Below are 20,051 nucleotides of genomic sequence, written 5' to 3' on the forward strand. Positions count from 1 at the left end.
GGCTTTTTAAAAATTCCCTTCTCTAAAGATCCTATTTGATATTTCTAATATGTTGAAGTTTATTTAAGCCCTTACATATTTTTCTAACACTTGCATGTTTTCTACCTCCCACATTCATTTTGTAAGTTTTAATATTCTCAATCCCATTCAATTTCAAAATAAATAATTTCATCCAGGGCTGTGATGGCACACTGATTTTATAAATACATACACTACCAATAATAGTCTCTATGTATCTCTATCTTTCTATATATCACATACATGCTTCTCTACTTTAATTTGCATTAGTGCATTCCAAGCTGAACACATTAACACTCCTGAAGAGGACGGTTCAGACCACGTGAAAATTGAAACATTTACACTGCTCCAAACCAACTCTTTATCAAATGATCTTAGGTACTACAGAGGCTGCCAATAAATGTTTTTTGAAAAAGGAAAGTGTAATATAGATAAGGAAAAGGAAGTTATTAATAAAATCATTGAGTAGTTTGCATCCTCAATATGTTTTGTTTTTTTCCCAGGGAGACTTTGCTTATTTTTGTATTGTAAAAAAGAGAGAGGGGGAAAAAGAAAAACACACAAGTCTGAACACCAAGACAACAGCAGACTCATGGTCAAAAACTCCGTTGTTCCTAACTTCCAGCTTTGTGCTTAAATACTGAAATACAACTATAGAATAACTTCCTCTTGGAATTATTCTAGGAGCAAAGAATCTCTACCTGTAACCAGGAAGAATATCAGACCTTCAGGGTCAAACCCCAAAATCCAATATCTTCTTGCAGACTCTCAGGGCCAATACTGAGTATTTCTGAGAGCTTGGTTTCTTGCCTGTTATTCCCAACCGGGGACCTGGGCTAAAGGCTGCCATTAATACCGATTACAATACCTACCAAAACAAAAAGAAATTCACAAATGATGTTTTCTGAGAAACTGAAACTGTACAAATACGTTTTCCAAGTATAAAAAATAAAATAGCTACTCACAGCTTATATGTAGATTACTAAATAGTATCACATTTATATGCAGCATGCAACTGCTTTCACTTGAAGACACAGATTGGTTTGATAACTTTGATATTTAATATCTATTAATCTTTAGCCTTAAAAATGTTAATCTACTGTAAAAATAAAAACTGTTTCCTGTTTTACTATCAAATATACTCTTCAAAACTTCAGATGCAGATATAAAACTTACAGCTATGGATTTCTATATAAATCACTTAGTATAAGATTCAAATAAACTGAAATTCCCGTTAAGCCCCACGAACAAGGCACTGTTGCCAACCTCAGAAGAGTTTCAGAAAGAATTCCAACAGAAGAATTGTCCAAAAAATTTTGTAAACTTTTTTTCTAGCAAATACATATTTCAGTCGACTCATAAACAAGATTCTTCCCCAAAGTACTACAGCATGAGATCTCAACAATTCCCTGTACAGTCAGACTTAACTGGGAACTCCACTGCCAAAATGCCAGCTTGCTCTTTATCCATCTCATCTCTTATACATCATCTTATTAAAATAATTATTAATGAAAAGCAGGGAAGACAGTGTTTGGATATTTACAAAAAGGGCAGCAGAGTTTGTTTACTGTGGTTTGTAAACATATATTGATAATTATTTTGCTCAGAAGCACAGAGCTGTTTTTGTCAGCACTGCTTTCCCAGTCCTCCCTGCAACAGCACAGAACTGGGATAGTTCCAACACTGTTACACTGGCCACAAATTAAAGCTACTTTTTTTTTTTTTTTGCAGAATTTACTTCTCACTTAAAATTAAACCCTTAAGGTATGGAATCTGCAAGCTGAAAGTTACAGTTCCTGTTTCCACTGGTCTTTAGACACTGAGGAAACACGGGAGCAGCCTAAGCTTTCACGCTTACTGAGACATCCTAAGACTGAAAAACTGCAAGGATATTACATTATCTCCTAAAATCCCTGACACTGCAACTATATAGTGAGAGGCTTCCAAAAAGGAAACCAGAAAGAAATGTGTTTGAATGAAAAGGGGTAGGCAAATTAAACCAAAATTGCTTAATTGCTTGTATATCTTATTACCAACTTCCACCTTTCCAGAAATCCTCTTTCAATTTCAGATATGAACAAAAACAACACCACAAATCACGTAGAAAAAGAAAGGAAATTCCAAATGCTTATTTGTGTCAGCTACTGACAACAGATCTCAGCTGATTCACTTCCAGCCCACACTGACTTTCAGTTTCTTCACAAAGTATATAGGTCATCTAATTCTCATTAAATAATTATCACATTCAAAAAAAATAAAAGGAGCTGTAGGGGACAAAAAAGGATATATGAAACACCACATCCTCTGTAGTGCAGAGATCATTCTAGCTGGGTGATAATTTACCAGGCCATCTTGACATATTTCAATTGGCAAACTCTGACAAATGCTTATCATCAATTCCTAAAGGCTTTAGGAAATACTATGATTATGAAACATTAGTACAGCATTCCATGTTGAGAGAGGAAAACTTTCAGTAGTTCTAGTACACCAAAAACTGGGAATCAAAAGTGATCCAGAAATTCAGAGCCCAATACTTTTTCTAAATATCAGAAGCCACGATGAGTTAATCTCTCATATTTCAAAGACATCAACAAAATCAAATCAAAGCTACACAGCACGTGAAATTCCTTCAAGTTGCAGGAATGAACTGTGGCATTTTTTTGTCTGGTTTAAGGGAGGGAAGGAGGGAATGTGGGAGAACACAAAGCAGCCAAAGCTCTCTTCTGCCCTAGTTGTAGTGCAGATGAAAAAGCCATCAACTGCCGAGCATTTGCTTGGCAATAAAAAAGCAAAACAAAAGACACTAAAAAACCCCTAAACAAACAACAAAACCAAACTCAAAAATCTTACGTGCTAAGGCCAGAAATAAAACGAGATTTTACACTTCACTCTTTTAAAATGAATGCTTCCCACAGATAATTAAACAAAACTAATTTAAATGAAGTACACTTAACATTAGCACCTTTGCTGAGTAAGAGACTCCCAGTATCACAATCCCTTCACCTTCCCAGAAATTTTCTAGTGCATTTAAATAGCATCAAGGGACAGAGAGGAAGCATTTTTTTTTTTCCTGGGGGCTAAATTCAAAGGAGGCTTTTAGAGGACATTGTGTCCTGTGATTAACTTCTCTTACATACATACTTGTCACTTCTTGTAAGAAATCCAGACAGGGTCGGCTACTTCCAGAAATACTTATTGAAACAGCCAGTGGGGTCTGTCCTTCATAGTTCCTTGTGTTAGTGTCTGCTCCGTAATTATACAACATTTGTGCACAAAGCACATCATCTCTAAGAGCAGACAAGTGCAAGGGTGTCTGTCCATCTTCCAAGCGCCCCAAGTTTGTATCGGCCCCTCTCTGGAGGAACATTCGGCAGTACGAGTGATTGCTTTTGATCACAGCGTATCGTAACAGGAAACCATTCTGAATGTCGATGTTGGCATTGTGGTCCAGGAGGATTTTCACACAGCTTGACCTCTCCCGGATAATGGCCAGCTGGAGTGGTGTAGTACCTTTATCACTGAGCGGATCAACCTCAGCCTTGAACTCCAGGAGGAGCCTGACAAAGGAGTCTCTGCCGTAGTGAGCAGCGACGTGCAGGGGAGTCCAGCCGTCGTTGCTCTTGGCATTAATAATGTCACTTCTGTAGTCAGATTCCAGCATCAGGCGCGCAATCCTCGCCCGGCCGTGCATGGCTGCGTAATGCAGAGCAGTGAAGCCTCCAATTAAGTCCTTAACTGTGGGATCAGCTGAAGTTAAAATAAAATTTAAAAATAATTAGAAGGCGTTATGGTAATCCGGTGCTGAAAAAAAAAAAAAAAAAGAATTAAAAAAAAAAAATTCAAACAGTAATTGCTAGTCTTTCCAGGCATAGCATGACAGGATTTTTTGTACTTCAAACTAATTCTTGCTTTCATGAACATGCTATTTTTAAGACAAAGTTAAAGCTGTATTTAAGAACAAATTACAAAAAAAAATATTTCTTTCTCATACATATGTTTTCATTTGACAAATACTTTTCCACATCTTCCTAGCACTCTTAGGAATTAATTACTAATTACTCAAATCTCTCTGTCCATCCAGTTTTCCCCCAGCTCTACAATATTACATTTCTTTCTCAATGTTCAACTTTTTATTTTCCCTTGTGTTGCTTCTTGGTCTTAAAAAGAAGCATGTGTAGAAACATCTGCTGTCCCAAATTGCGGATGTTTTGTGGTCTGGCAGCATTGTATTGTTTTTAGGGTGTAATGCTGTATTAGGTAAAATGCTTCTCTGTGGTCTGCAGGATTTCCAAAGCATGTAGGATATATGTTATTTTAGATTATCTTGATAAAGCCTCTTTTCATAGATGACGAATCTGTTTAGAACCTGTTCCGAATTTATAGTTTCACAAGAATTCAAGAATGTAAAAACCCACTTCTGAAAAGAGTCAGATAAACTGTTAGTGCGGAGTACAGGTAATTACAGATTTATTTCCCCTTCACGCAGCACAAACATTCAGACTGATTTATTCATTTAAAAATTAAAAGAATCCAATCAATTTACCTAATTTCCTCGGGACACCCAAACTTGTTGTACAAGTGACTAATTAATTACCCAAGGCAAGGTGCCATTTCTCAGCTAGAGAACAAGCCAGGCTGTGAGGTTTCTCCTTCCACCACCCATGGCTGCTGCTGCTGGACACTAAAAGTTACAAACTGCAGTGTGGAAGTCTGAACCCTCTCCCAACCTAAGTTAGATATCATCTGCACCAGAAGACCTGCTCTAAGTACAAAATACAGTATTAATTGCAGGCTACCCTAGACTGAACACACCTGAACACACAAAGGTGCAAACACAAACAAGGAATAAGCTTCCCAACCCACTGTGATCATATCCAGATAACACCAAGACAGATATTAAACCAAAATCAAAAGACTGGAAGGAAGGAGTAGATAATACAGCTGGAAAGATGATCCAGCAACTTTAAGGATATTTCTAAATGGAAAGAGAAGATGGAGAGGAAGGAAACAAACTAACTAACAAAAAAAAAACAACATAAAAATGAATGCAGCCTGGCTACACAGAGAAATAAGATGTGAGAACTGCCTCTAGTGCACAGAATAGGAATAAACATAGAAATAAGGGATATGTTACGGAAAGTTTAGTTCCTTGCTAGTGACAGCTTTCCTCATCTCCCAAGAAAAGCAGAAGTTTCAGAGCTCTGAAAAGTCACACTAACCTGAGCTAAAGGAATGAATGAAGCACCCACAGCTCAGCAGGAAAATGCAGCCAGTGACCGAATGGGTGTTCTTAACCTGCACTGTGATCGTGTCCAAAATGCAGCAAAGAATCAGCACAACACACACAAAGATAATATTTCAAAGTGATGCTGCTCCCAGGGTATCTTTCTTCACAATAGCTCAGAATATTCTACATTGACTTCTGAATGGTGATAAATAAAGTGGGTAACAGGCATGAGTAAAAGCACAGGGATGGTACAATCTGAGGGGCAGAACTGGGGACAAAGAGGGACATGCTGGAAAGGACACAGCAGCAGGCAGAGTTGTCTTCCACCAAAAACCATTTTTAAAAGAAATAATGTTTCAGTTGTACCTTCTCTCTCCCACACTGCATAAGGCATGCAAGGCATCATTTCAACCCCCAAATGAGGTGCAGGTCATTGCCACAAGCCTGTTTAATCAGAGCCATTTCCAATTTCAGGCAGATATGGCTCAACTTTTATGTGTGCACCTATATGCACTTTTATACTGGCTGCTGTAATCCAAACCAAACAATTTCTTTGCAACATAAGGGTGCCTTTTACCTACAGTTTTAAGTCTCTTTCCACACCTCCCTTACTCCCACTTTTGACCACTAAAGTGAACCAAAAACCTACTAAGTCATGTAAGAGAAGTTTCTTAAGAAGGATAGGAAAAAAGCCTCACAGTTGGGCTACCAAGCAACACAAACAACAAAGCTTTCCATAACAAAGCCCTTAGAAAAACCTCGTGAAAATATACTGTAATTCCCATTAAGATTATGGATTTCTAGTGAGCCAACAGTCTGCCTCTGGATTAGAGAAACAATTTTAACAGGATGGAAACGTCTGCTGCTATTCCATCAATGTCCTGCTGCCACCTCCTGGAAAACTCCCGAATTTCACGTGAGCTTTTAGGAGAGGCTCGACCTGCATGAAGTTGCAAACAAATTCCATCCACTCACCCCAAAGTAACACCCCAAAGGTGATGCTGCCTAAAAAACTTGTGCTGCTGTGGGGCTTTTGGCTGATTTTTCTAAAATTTTCAGTATTGGTATCATGTTGTAAAGCAACTCTCTTCCCCTGGAACATGAGCAAGGTAAAAATGAATTGGGAATGACTCTCAGACAAACTTTTAGAATCTGCAGAGGGGTAAACACTACCTGGCAGTTTTAGCTAGAAAGGGATCAAGCCAGCACTTTCCAGCGGTTCTCCATCTCATCTCCATCCTGACTGTCAAACAGTTCTTTCATTCCAAGCTTCCCATTAATATGGGGAGAGCAGAATGTAGAAACATGAACAACTGCATTTGGTCACTTCTCATGTTCTTAAATATAAGGTAAAATATAGTGGCAGAAACCTTGAACAGCTTATCAAGGGTACCAATTACTGCAATCAAGCTCACTCCAGATAGAAAATTGGTAGCATTGAATGATACTGAGATTATTTTATTTCATGTGAAAGCTGGGCACCTAAGCTAGTTATTTAAAGTCCGTTGTTAATAAAACTCTTTCCAATACTGCAATCTAGAGGATATATAGATTCATAAATAAAAGACTCTTATTTCAGAGTTTTAATTTACAGCTCAGTGGGACAGTTTTCCATTTCCTTGACACCTTTCTTAGGTCACTCTATCACAGTATTTTGGGAAGCCAAGAAAGCAATGCTTAAGCAATGCTTCTGGCTTCACTGAGTACTTCTATTATTTCAAGCTTCTTTCCCTCAGCTAGGGCTTAATTCTGACCACAAGGTTTAGAAGCATGGCTTTATGCAGCTTCTGTTTTGAATTTCCTAAGATAACACTGATACAGAAGATGTCCAGGAAAGTATTACTGCTCAGAGACAGAAACACTTTAGTAGCTTAGGGGGGTGGTGAGCATTTGGCATTCTCTAGATCCTCCCAGATTCTGCAGGACCTTACTAAAATTTAGATACCTTGAAGCCAAGACTAAAAATAAATAAATACGGCCGCTTGGCTACTTTCTCTTACTATTTAATTTCTAGGAGCTTTAGTGGATTATTTCTTCATTTTAATATCAATAACCAGAAAGTGCTCAGTTAATACTGAGAAGGTATCACCAAGGGACAGCTAACTAGACACTTCCAAGATTTTAGCTTGTTGTAACATTAATAGCAGTGGCTGGAAATTAATAAAACATATTTCTTGTCCAGTGTTGGATTGTCTGTCTCTATATGTCATATTAAAAATTTACAAAGTACACTAAAGGGAAAAAAGGCCTGTTTTACTAGATTACTAAAAACTACACTCTCTGTTTTGGTGTTGCTTTGTGACTCCAGATCATTTCTATGGGTGGGAAGAGATGGCTTCATAGAATATTTACTTTAATAAAATGAGACAAATACACTAAGAAAGTCAAATTCACTATTTCTTATGAAAACTAAGTTTCTCCATAGTTATGATGAACTTTCTGCATTTCACCAGTAGCTAAATAATATCTGTTATCTGACTTATCCCCTCTGTATCTAGTTAGTATTTCTGCTAGCTTCATCCTTTAGTCTGGACTGTTTTTTCTGCCTTTTCCCCATCTATCTGTGTCTCCTTCCTCAGCAGATAATAAAAAGCTTCCTGCTGTTCCACCACCTCCACTCAAATCAGCCAATCTGCATGCACAACACTGTCCTCTGGCTCTTTTCTTTGCTGGTGAGCAATGATGGGAGAGAAAAAGCAAAAGCAGGAGGCGGACAGGTCACGACTCCCATAAGAATCTACTTCTTATTTCCAGGTCAGTGACCAGATTCCTTCTCAGCCTTTATTATCCCAACTCACCCTCCATCCCACTAGCAGGCTTCTCTGGGAGCCTTCCAGCATCTCAGATCTGAGACACCGCACTCTACCCTCAGCAACAGCCCACTGTGCTTTTCCCACTCCTATTTTCCCCATGAAAATATTCCCAACTCTGCTCAGCTCCATCACCCCTCCAGACAGCCACAACCACCACCAGCCACCTCTTCTCATGTCCCTCTTTCCCCCAGAACGCCACAGGCTCCCTCTCAGTGTCAATTTATTACCAATAGACAATACTATTTTACCATAAGATTCACAACAGAAAATGACTTTTTCCTTCACCCCAGTATCTTTTTTTTGTTCCACAGGGATTAAGCACCAGCAGCAAAACAATCCATTCCAGAGGGAGAAAAGCAGAGACCACGTGAGCAAAGGTAGACACAAACCTCTCCCTAAGGAGGGTGGCATGATTAACTCAGCTTGTGAGAGTCAACTCTATTGCTGCTTAATAACTCATTTGTGACATTATTATGTGATAAATAGTCATTATTTTTAGGCCTCTGTTTTGAGGGAAAACGAGGCAAGGCACCAGGCAGTGCCAATTTTCAGGAGCAGGGCTCAGCTGCAGGGAAGCTGCTGTGGATGACTAAACCTCACACTATTTGTTACTCAACTTTCTCATCCCCGTGATTCAACTACAAGCTGCCTCAGGACAAAGGTGTTTCATTACAGGCAGTTTTCATGAGGCATCACATTCAGCTGCTACTTTGTATGGCAAAGAGTAACAACAAAAATAAAAACAAACCACTGCATCAGCAGCTATTGTAATATGAAAACCTATAAAATGAAAATACATAGGAAGACAGAAGGGACTGGGGCTTTTTTGTCATTTTTAAACTTACAGACAAAAAGTTAAAAGTAATGTATGTGACTTAAAGCCTTGAACTTTTGAAGGCTTCAGATTATCTGCTTTAGAAAGTAGAAATTAAAGTTATATATTATATATAAATATATTTTCTCCCCCTTCCAATAAGGCCATGAGGGTTTGCCCTTTCTATGTGGTTACAATCTATAGTAGGTGCATCCACAGAGTCCAGTTGCTCAGGCTGTATTTCACCACTGCTCTTAAGGAACAAATCACTGACTGTGCCACTACCACAGCCTGTTAATGCCACTCCACTTCCAGGATGATCCATACAGCTGACAAACCCAGTGACAGACACAAGGGGTCCATATGGCTCAGATACACAAAGCATCAGAAAGATCATTTCAGTTTCCTTGGGATTGAAAACCTCATAATTCATCTGGTAAGAACAGTGCTAGAATAGAGGATGCTGTTCTTCAAGAGCACTGATAAGAATGTGGAGAACATCCACTGATTTCCTCTCCAGTACCACTTTAAAAGATTAGGATGATCCCTTTCTAAAGCTTCAGGTGGCCTTGGAAGATGATAAAGCAATGAGAAATTCTGACTGTACCACCTGAGGGATAATAACCATCACCCACATGAGTAGCACTTAAATCAACACAACTCAGCTCTTGAAATAAAGATTCATCGTGGTTGGGTGCAGGAGAGTTGTAAACTCATCTGGATTAGCTGACTCTGAAGTCCTTGCACAAAGAGGACTGTTTTCATAAAGTTTAGCAGATTCTGTTAAAGCCTATATTAAACTCAGTCTTTAATGCAACTGATTAACTTGCTTTAGAATTCTGAAACAAGCTCCCTTAGGATTTCAATTCAGGGATCTGCCTTCCTGTAATATCACCCCCTAACAGAGAAGAAAAGCCTGCAGTGAGTGCTGTGAGTGCATTTCATTTTATAATGAGTCCTTATAACGCCCTATTTTCATAATGCTTATTCATTCCTTGAACAATTCCTAGGCAATGCTGTGGGGAAAAAAGTTATTAAGCTATAAGGCTAAGCTATGATGTCATTCACAGAGCATGCATCAGAAATAAACAGATATTAAGAACAAAAGAATAAAAAATAATTACAGAAGATAACCAAAAGTATTTTGATATCTAACCAGTACTGGAAAGCCCTGCAGTGCAAATTGAGACAGAAAGGTGTCAGATAAGTATAAAGACTTTTCTCTGGGGGCAACTCACCTCCATGTTCCAGAAAAACACGGACACATCTCTCCTTGCCTCTTGCTGCAGAGAAGTGAAGCAAGGTCCAGCCATTGGCATCCCGACCGTTTGGAGAATATCCCTGCTCCAGCATCTTGCGCACGGTGTGAACATCGCCGGCGGCCACGGCAGCCTGGATCTGCAACTCTTCCTGCAGCTCAGGGTTCCTCCTGCAGTGGTGGTGTAACATCCTAGCTGAGTCTGGCCTTTACAGGAGCCTCATGAGCTCACTAGAGTCACCTTCAACCAATGGGAAGCAGGAATAAATTAGGACTGGGATCAGAAATGGGGTATGGAGGAAAAAAAGGATTAATGGAATGCGATGCTAAGACTTCTCTCTGTATGCTGAGAAAAGTGATGTTACACAGAGGATAAACCCCAAATGATCTCACTCTTATTAGCAAAATCATAGTACATGGTGACATCACTGAACTGCAAAAGAAAAGGGCGTTTGCACATTATAAGTAGTATATGTTTTCTCAGAAATGACAGCATCAAACAGCAGTTCACAATTAAAGCAACCGAGCAATGAGCAAAATGAAAAATCTCCAGAACCCACCATTCATTTCAAAATCACACTGCGGTTAATATCACTACCTCCAGAGACACTGGTTAAATGGATTATCCAAACTATGGAATGGATAATCCAAACAGTTGCAGGAAGCACCACTGCACTGCTAGAGACACTGAACTATGATAACTCTTTATTTTTCAAGAAATGCACCCCTTGTAAGCTTCAGTGAAAACATCTTACCAACAGAATCCTGTGACCTTCTGCATGTGAGTATTAGTAACACTAACGTTCAAGTTGAAAACTTTAATTATCTTTTTCCTTTTTTTTTGAGTCTACTGTTTGTATTCTGGCTTGAGCACTTCTTAATTAGCCCACGAAGGCTGCAAAGAACTTCAACGTTCCAAAAATCAAATACAAGGATAATATTATATGAGACCTGAAAATACATTTAATGCAGTTACTACAGTCCTGACAAACACCATGAGAACATATGTCAGAATAATTCAATTCATAATTACCTTGATACAGTACATGAGAGCTGGGCCAAAACGGTACCTAAAGTAGCCACTGTAAAAGAGCTTAGAAACAAGCACACACTGGGAAAGAGAAATACTGTGTACTCCATGCTCTGTTTAAAAAGTACCACCTGCAGTTCTACTTGGGGGCAAGAAAATGAACAGGTATTTAGGGATTGTTCCCTAGTACACAAAGTTAAGTGAGTGCATTTTCACATACATTGGGTATTATATCCCATAGTCCTAAAATAGAAAGAAGTATCAGAAAAAATAATAAAAGCAGGGTATGAGAAAGGTAATGCTGAGCAATACGAGCCTCAGAAAATATTCAGATGTGGATATTAACACAGACCTAGAAGATTAAAAAAAGGAATGTATTTAAACTCCTGCAAAGTAAATCAACATTAAAGTACAAAGAAAAGTTCTAAGGATGAAAATGAATTTCAATCAAAACTTAAAATTTACAGTAATTTTTTGGTTTATTAGGATGTCAACACACATCATCACCTAAACCTTCTTTTAGATATCAAAAAGACTTCCAGATCCTCATGAACCACAGGTCATTCAAAAGAAATTGCAATCACCTCCCCATATCCCACTGGACACTTGTTTTCCTGTGATGCAGGTACACCCACAGACAAGAGAAAAGTGAAAGCATCAATCACTGCCAACTTTGCACACAAAGGCACAGTGTGTATTTGCTCTTCTACAACCCCCTTGTGCCCATGGTATAGAAGTTATTTATCTGCTTTTTGGAGAGCTATAAACTCATAATTAACAGGTGCTCCAGTGACCCTACTTACCCTGCAAATATGGAAATTGCACACAGCAAATGCCTGTCTCTGACATTTATAAATGCTTCAGCTTACCATGTATGGCAACAATCACTACTTCGGCATAGGGTTATTAAAGAAGACTTTTTAGCTCCATATGTTACACATGGCTTAGAAACTGGCTTTGTTTTGTTTTACAGTGTGAACTTCATTATCTGAGACTGGGAGGAAAGGGGATTTACAAAGCAGCAACTGCCAACTCAATAGGTCAGCTTTTGCAGCATATTCCAAAAATCAAACTTGGTTAATCTGATGACAATGGAAGTATTTCTATTGACTCTAATAAGCTTTTGCTAAGCTCTTTTCTAAACTCCAATTAGCACTTCAGAACATGCTCACCTATAAGACAGTGAGCTTGACTTTATTCTGCATCACACCACTAACAGCACCGGTAATGAAATTCCAGCTGCAAGAGTAAGATCTTCTTTGGAATTGCAGGTGAAAACTGACAGTAGAATCTAGCTGATGATGATGAGTCATGCAAAACCCTTAAAAAATGGTAATTCAGACCATGTCCCTTTTAGCCCTAGTTTCTGAATACCTACAAAAACAAGATATGAAAACTTTTTTTTCAAACTGAGAATACCTGGTCAGAAGTTAATGTAAACAAACTTTATGATGCCATTTTTACAGTCCTTTCTTGTAAAAGACCAATACTTGCAAGCCCTCACGTGGTCCTGAAAATTAAGGTCAGGCTAGTTACTCAAAATGCTATAGAAAGAGATGGGATGACTAAAGAGATGAAGTGAAATGGGATTTCTCATTTGAAGGGCCAGCAGTATTCCTTCCCCCTGCAACTCTCTGTGAAGACAGTTGGTTGAGGAAAAGCAGAGCTCTCTCTCTCTCACACTTCTCAGCTGGTGGGTATATTTGTAATGCAGCATTATAAAAAATTGGCATTGGCTCCATATGTTGCATGTGACTAGCAGAGCTTATTCAAATTAGCTGGTACTAAAGTACATAAGTACTAAAACATACAAAGCAGAAGACAAAGTCAGGCAGCTCCTTTTATCACTTGCACAGTTTCTGTAAATATCCACTCTTCCATCTCACCCCTATGGCAAGCAATGAAATTCAAATGACAAGAATACTTAACCATAACATTAAAGGTTTCAGGATAGTTTTAGGTACGCACCAGCTTTGAAAACATTTTTACTTCTGCTCCATAGATCATTTAAAACTCCTGTTTGCAAAGCCCCATTTAAGACATCAATCTTTGGAGAAGAGAAGGAGGACTACTGGAAGCAGCCCTTTGGCATTTAATATTTAATGTTTTGCAACTGTAATCAATCTCATTCAGAACTCAGCATGCATTTGGGTTGGTACATATTGGCTTTCTGCATGCAAGTAAAAAAATGAAAGGAAGCACGGGGGGGAAAATATACCTATATATTCTTGGTTATAATGATTTTATAGTGCCATGAAAATGGAGGACAGCAACAGTTACTTAATTGATTTTGCAAGTACAACAGGATAACCTCAATGTGGTCCTGAATTACCTTATAGGAGGTTGTTACTCTTTGATGGATGTCCCACTCTTCATTGTCTTCACTGTTCATAATCTTCTGTGCCCATGTGTGTCAAACAACCTGCTACCCCTTAAAAAAATGGTATTTCTTGTTAGTTGTAAAGAATAAAAGCCAGAGGTTTACTAACTTTCACTTTTTGTGTGTGTAAATGCTACATTTTCATGCAGCTATGTCAGAAAAGCCCCAAAATGTGTTTTCTACCATTATCAAAGAGTCCTCCAGAGGTTGGGGAGGGCAGAGTTTGCTTCTGCCATGTGAGGAAAAGGCTACAGAGAATATTTTATGGAAGACAAGAAAAATGAGGGCTGTGCTTCCTCTCTGGAGTAAACCTTGAAGAAATGGTCTACACCCTTCACTAATAATTATGTATATCTGCTCCTCCTGTATGGCACAAGAATGGATACAAAGGTTACAGTAGGTATTTCTGCCTCACTGCTCAACACCTCCCCGTGGGAGTCAGATGCCAGGAAAAACATTCAGGATCCATTTAGTTCTCCCCAAACTACTTTTGTGGGTTTTTTTATTTGTTTGTGGGGTTTTTTTTAATTGTTGTTTTTGTATGGGGTTTGGGGATTTTTTTTTTAAATCTCCATCCCATCTCTGCTTCTCTAAGTAAAGAATAAAAGCTGAGGCCATAGACCATTGAGTTGTGCCCTTCAGCTGGATTTGCAGAGCCACCAGCCTGTCTCCTCTCCCTCATGTGACAGCTCAAGCTGACACACGCTGTGTTTCACAAACAGGTAAAGCCACCTCCACAATACAAGAAAACCACCAGCTCAAAAATCTTCACCCTTTCCTTCATACAGAAAAAATACCCTGTTGGAATCAAGGTTTACCAAAAGCCAGTTACAACCCCTGTGCAGATTCCACCTTATCCCCCTGTCACCTGCAGTTAATGGGATCAGTCCCAGCCCGTTCCTCCTGTACTCATCACTGCTATTTCTCTAATTCTTTGTACGCCTTTATCTGACCTTTCATTTCCTTCGGCTGCAAACTTTTAGTGAAAAGCCCCCTTATCTCATCTGAGCATTGCAATCATGTAATAAACAATCCAACCATTAAATACTTAATTGTACAGCTGATCACACAAACCCAACTGTGACTTGTTTCTTCTGCAAACGAGTTGCACCAGAGCAGTTCCATGAACTGTGCAGCTCCTAGATTAGGCTGAAATTTCTGTCACTTAATGCAACATAAAATCATGCTTTTGCAATGATACCTCAAAGAGAAGGATGAAAAAAAAGCCCTTTTTATCCCTCTTATGCACATTTTCCAAGAGCTTTGCTTCCCAAGATAAAACATACAAGGTCTTCAGATATGCTTACAGCCCTGCACAAAACTGCACTGCCATGACCTAATTTGATCACATTTCCAGCCTTGTTTTTTTGCATAGATGATCAGTCGTTCACCTTTTTTTTTTAAATTTTTGCATGATTTTCACTTTAAAACCCACACATTTTTTATTAGCTGATGCAAATTAGAATTGCACTGACTTCACAGACTACAGACAAGGTAACAGATTGCTCCACTAAAAAAGTAACAAGCTTTTTACCCCCAAAGGAAAATTAGCTGCATATGGCAAGAGTAAGATCTGCAACTTTAATAAAAATAAGTCATATTTAGTGAGAGTAAACCTCCCTCACTCAATGACTTAACAAAGTTTGATTAAAACACTAATAATCATAGTAGAGGCAGCACTAAATAAAAATAATAAGACAAACACCCTCATTATCTATTGATAATGTCTTATGTTGTCAAAGAGATCTCAGACTTTTCCACACCAATGTGTCACTTCTTTAAAGTCACTGCAAACATCATGTGGAAAATTAATTCCAACATATGTATACACTTACTTTAAAGAAAGTTAAAGGTTGGTACGAAAAGCCAGACCTCAAAATTCAGTATTTTGCTCATTCACGTGGCCTGACAGAAAAACCTGATTCCTACACTCTGAGATTACACACCCAAGAGCAGAATAAGGACCGTAAATTACTGATGTCAGCCTAACTCTGTGCAACAAGAGAAGTGTACCAGTACACGTGACATTTAGTATCTGGCATAGACTCCATCAGTGTAGATCTGAGTTGCCTGTGGTTGAAGTATTCCGAGACATTTAAATCAAATAAACAACAGAAAAAAGGAAAGCCCTGTGGAATAAGGATAATCACATCAGCCTTCATTAGTCTCACAACTCACTTCTCCTACCCATTTCAAAGCTTGAACAAGCTAAATGTGTTCTCACTCACATGGCATTTTAAAAATGGTCAATATATTTCTGACAAACTAAACATAACCATCATTTCAGCTGTCACTCACCCTCCTATTCCAGGAGCTCTTCAGACAAGAGAGTAGGGTAAACAATTGTGTTGTCATTTGCATTCTCACATCACAATCGTGAAGTTTGCAAGCAACGTGAAATATCAAAATTTCACAGAGCCTTATAATCCCAAATATATTTTCTGCTGAATGTTTCCCACTCCAGCCCAGACAGACACCAAGCGAGGTATCCCTGTGGCTGGGATGAAAACCACCAAGCAACACATGCCAGTTGCTGGGCCTGAAAGCCATGAGTTGACAGTGCATGAGTCCAAACCATCACAGAGGAACTGCTCCTTCAAAGGGAAGAAGCCTTCACTCCTCACAAGGTGTCATTAAAAGTTAACATTTCCCGTGAGAGCTCCCGTAAGGCCAGCTCGTAGCTCGGACATACTAAACTTAATATAACCAAAAGAGTTAATCTACAAATGCCCCACCAACTTCAGGTGCTCCTAGAACTAGAGGTGGTGCTGTTACATTCTGCAGGTGGGTGAAACTGAGGCACAGAGGTGTGTCATTTTACAACAATTATCCATCTCAAAGAGAGGTTGTAAGGTCTGATTCTGGGCCTCGTGGAGAATCAGAGAGATCACCCAGCTCAACCAACTTCAGGTCTGCAGACCTGAGGGAAACTTCACCTTCAGCAAGCACAGCAGCCACTCACCATCCTCAGCACCCCCACCCATACACTGGCAACCTTCAGCACAAGCAGAGCCCCGAGAATAAAGTGCTGCAATTCCTTCTGAGGGCAGGACCTCAATGCTGATGCTAAAGCAAGGCCTTCCAGCTCTTTTTCCAGTAGAGAATGCTGCATCAGGTTCACACAGCCAGAACCTCCTCCCTCAAGATGTGCACTGACAAACTGCAGGGAGCTTGTGCTCTGCAGCATGCTTGGAGATCCTCGTGTACCAAGCAAAAAACACCAATTCTCCTCCAACTTACAGCAGTGCTATCACTAAGTTTTAAACAGCAAAAAGTCAGATGGAAGCTTAACCTTAAAAGTAATTAATTTGTAGCAAGCGTTAACTGCTAAGATTTATGTATTTTCACGTGATTTACTATCATTAGAGCACCCAAACACCAACACTGCACGGAATGACAGAAGCAGGAACCAATGGCGAGTTCAAACCACATTAAAGGAGTCACTTCAGCCCTAATTCTCACAGCACAGCTGATAACCAACTGAGTGCTGCTTACAGAGTTTGTGTCATTCAACAATCTTTAGAAGTACATTTGATACATATTTCTAATTAATGTAGCCAAAAAGAATCCAAGTGGACAAAATTTGTTGGATGTCTTTAGTGGACAAAGCAAGATTTTCACTGTGATAATATCATTCTGTAAGCATTGCTGGAACAAAACAAAACCATCCTTCAGACAGCACATTTCCTTTAAGGGTTGAGGATTCACAATGAGGAAAAACAAACCCAAAATGAGCATATAGCCTGAAGACTAAAGCTTTCTTTAAAGGGCTGCTACACTTGCAACATGCTGCATTTCCTCCAGGGATCAAGAGCAGGACTTCAGCATATCAGTGATCTCTGTGCCTTGTTTCAACCATGTGCAAATTTCTGCCAGAAGTTAATTCCCTGATTCCTATGAACTCAATTCCAGTCTCTGCATCTGCATCAAACTTTGCTGCACTGGTATTTCACACTAGGAAGGAACTTCACAAATCAAATGAAAACTTAGGTCTCCTGTTGTGAATAAATCCCAAAGATCCCATGAATTGTTGGCACCAAGAGGTGTCCTGTCGGAGCAGCTACAGCCCTGATGCGAGAGGCACTGGGTGGGCTGGGAAAGGGGAGTTATAATAAACTAAATTCAGATGAAACAGCTGTGCAATAACTGCACTGGTAAGTCTGTACTGATGCACACCTGCCTCACCTATTAGCAGGAGAATCCCTCCTGGAATCACACTGGGCATGTCCACATGTTCTGCCATTACTCCTGAGTTATCAAAAGAACATGGAAAATTTCTTCCCTGCACTTCCAAAGCGTGCCTCAGGATTTGTTGCGCTTGTGTTACGGAGGAATTTTCTATTTAATCTTCAACACAGAGCAACCACTTTTTGTGTTAATCTAAAGACATCTGTATTGAAAAAATGATCCAGCCTTGACCAATGCTGCTGGCAACAAATACTGCTGCTTCTCCTGCAGGCTAATGCTCAAAAACAACTGATTGCCAACAATGAACAATGTTTTGGTACAGTCAGTGACCTCTCTGAAAACACGACACAGACCAGAGGGACCTCTAGGGAGGGCATCTTAGCCAAAAAACCAAGCTCACCTACATTTGAAACAGATTAAAATGGCTTCAAGACAGACTCTGCGTTAGAAGAAGGTGCAGAGCCTCCATCCTTTGGAGCATGCTGACAGCAGGATGCAGAAAAAGCCTGACTGACATCATTCACCCCCCACTCTCTCTCCTAGGATCCATTTCTTCATCTCACCACGTAAAACACGCAATTCTCCCTACGAACAGCTCTCCCCCTGAAACAGAACCTCCCTCCTACCAGCAGCATTGGTTTTGATGACTCCTTTCATTTTCCCCCCTTAAGCACCCAACAGCATCATCTCCTTCTATGATCTCAGCCCAAAAAGCAAGTACTTGTAAGCAGACACCATCCAATTAAATTAATTTCAATTTTTGCAGCTCCGTTACAACACACACACAAAAAAGTGACCCACACAGGAGTGAGGTATGACTAAACCAATGTAATGCAATTACCATGACCAAGCCCAATAAAGATTTTAGACTTGAAACAGAAACAAAAGCAGTGCTGAACCCATAAATTTATGGAAAGACTTAAAGAAAATATCCTCTTAACGACCTAGAGCAAAGTATTTTTAAGTGACACGCCTGAGATGAAGACACAAAAACCCTATTAAGCAGCAATTCATAATCAAAACAACATTTGCAGAATAATTTTGGAAAATTATAAAGTGTTACAAGAGGAACTGTACTTCAGATGGGGTTCAGATCTTGCAAACTTTAAAAGGTCAACAGCAAGTAGGATTTGAAAGAACAAAGAAATCTAATGCTACCTATCCAAATCCATAAAAACACAAGAGGCCCCAGTCCCAGCCAAACCATGCGTCTAGGATGACTCTCAGAGTCTAAATGAATCATCACCTTTCTGGGGGTTTTTTGAGTGCTGTTTTCTCTCTTCTGTGTTATTTTGTTCTTTGAAGTCACTATTTTTAATTCTCCTTTAAGGCAGCTTAAACCTAAAAAAAAAAAAATAAAAGTAGAACTGAGCCACACAATGACATAAAAGAGAAATGAAGAACAGAACTGGTTAATACAAAAGCAGTTGCTGGACAAAATAGGAAGAGCCTTCACAAATTTGGAAGGAAAGGCGTTATTCATCAAAATCGGGATCTCTCCTGGAAAAGGAGGACACTCTCTTAGGATACTAAGGAGTTGAAGGGATAACAACGGCAGGACCGCTGCCCTGTCAAGGCAGCTCCTGCAGGGAATGGCAGTAAAGATAAGTGCTAAAGAATGGGACAGGAAGTAACCCAGAAAGCCGAGCTGCTGGGAAACCAAACCTCTCCCTCGCAGGAGTTCACGCTCCAGGAGCCGTCAGCCGCGCACACACACACACACACACACGCACACACACAAAAAGCCGGCCAAGCCCCGGCGCACAGCCCCAAGGCCCGGCGGCCGCCGAGGCACCCGGGGCGCCGCCGGGGGCTGGGGACGGGGACTCCCCTCCGCGGGCAGCCCCGGGGGCGGCCCGGAGCCCGCCGGGGGAGCGGGCAGCAGCGGCGGGGGGCTGCGCATCCCTTCGCACGGGGAGCGGCGGGGGCGCCCCTCACAGCCCCGCACCCTCCGGACGGGCTGCCCGGTGCGGGCGAGGGGAGGCCATGGGGTCGCGCCCCCCCCCCCCTCTCCCCGCGCCGCGAGGGACCCCGGGGCAGCCGGGGTTACCTGCGTGACCCGCGAGCCGGAGCGGGGCGGGCCGGGGGCCCCGGGCGCGGCCGCCCCCCGCGCTGGCGGCGGCGGCGGGCGGGGGGTCGGGGGGGCCGAGCCGAGCGGGGACACTTCGCTCCGGGCCGCCCCCCTCGGCTCGCGGCGGGGTCGGCGGGCGGGGACTGACCCGCGCCGCGGCCAATCCGCGCCCGCCGCGCCGGCCCCGCCCCCGCCCGCGCGCCGCCGCCGCGCCGCCATTGGCCGCCGGGCTGACGGCGGGCCCGCCCCCGC

General features: G+C 40.9%; 1 protein-coding gene across 8 annotated transcripts in view; it reads right to left on the reverse strand.

Moving 5' to 3' along the window:
- ASB7 (ankyrin repeat and SOCS box containing 7) overlaps nt 1-19,938 on the reverse strand; it is a 29,694-nt gene extending 9,756 nt beyond the window's left edge. For 4 of the 8 annotated variants that reach the window (XR_011003627.1, XR_011003629.1, XR_011003628.1 and 1 more), the window contains exons 1-5: nt 19,779-19,938; nt 18,975-19,069; nt 13,493-13,591; nt 10,111-10,371; nt 3,160-3,765 (exon numbers count right to left, since the gene is read on the reverse strand). Coding sequence is in view for 2 of the 8 variants with exons in the window: in XM_068203618.1 (XP_068059719.1) it covers nt 3,160-3,765; nt 10,111-10,321 (817 nt within the window). In the remaining 6 variants the exon portion in view is untranslated. Of the gene's footprint in view, nt 1-719; nt 887-3,159; nt 3,766-10,110; nt 10,372-13,492; nt 13,592-18,974; nt 19,070-19,393; nt 19,441-19,778 lie in introns of those variants that run through there. The other 4 variants (XR_011003631.1, XR_011003632.1, XR_011003630.1 and 1 more) reach the window with 2 other exon arrangements.
- Nucleotides 19,939-20,051: the final 113 nt, after the last annotated feature.

This window comes from Anomalospiza imberbis, chromosome 13, assembly GCF_031753505.1.
Source record: "Anomalospiza imberbis isolate Cuckoo-Finch-1a 21T00152 chromosome 13, ASM3175350v1, whole genome shotgun sequence".
Classification (NCBI taxonomy): Eukaryota; Metazoa; Chordata; class Aves; order Passeriformes; family Viduidae; genus Anomalospiza; species Anomalospiza imberbis.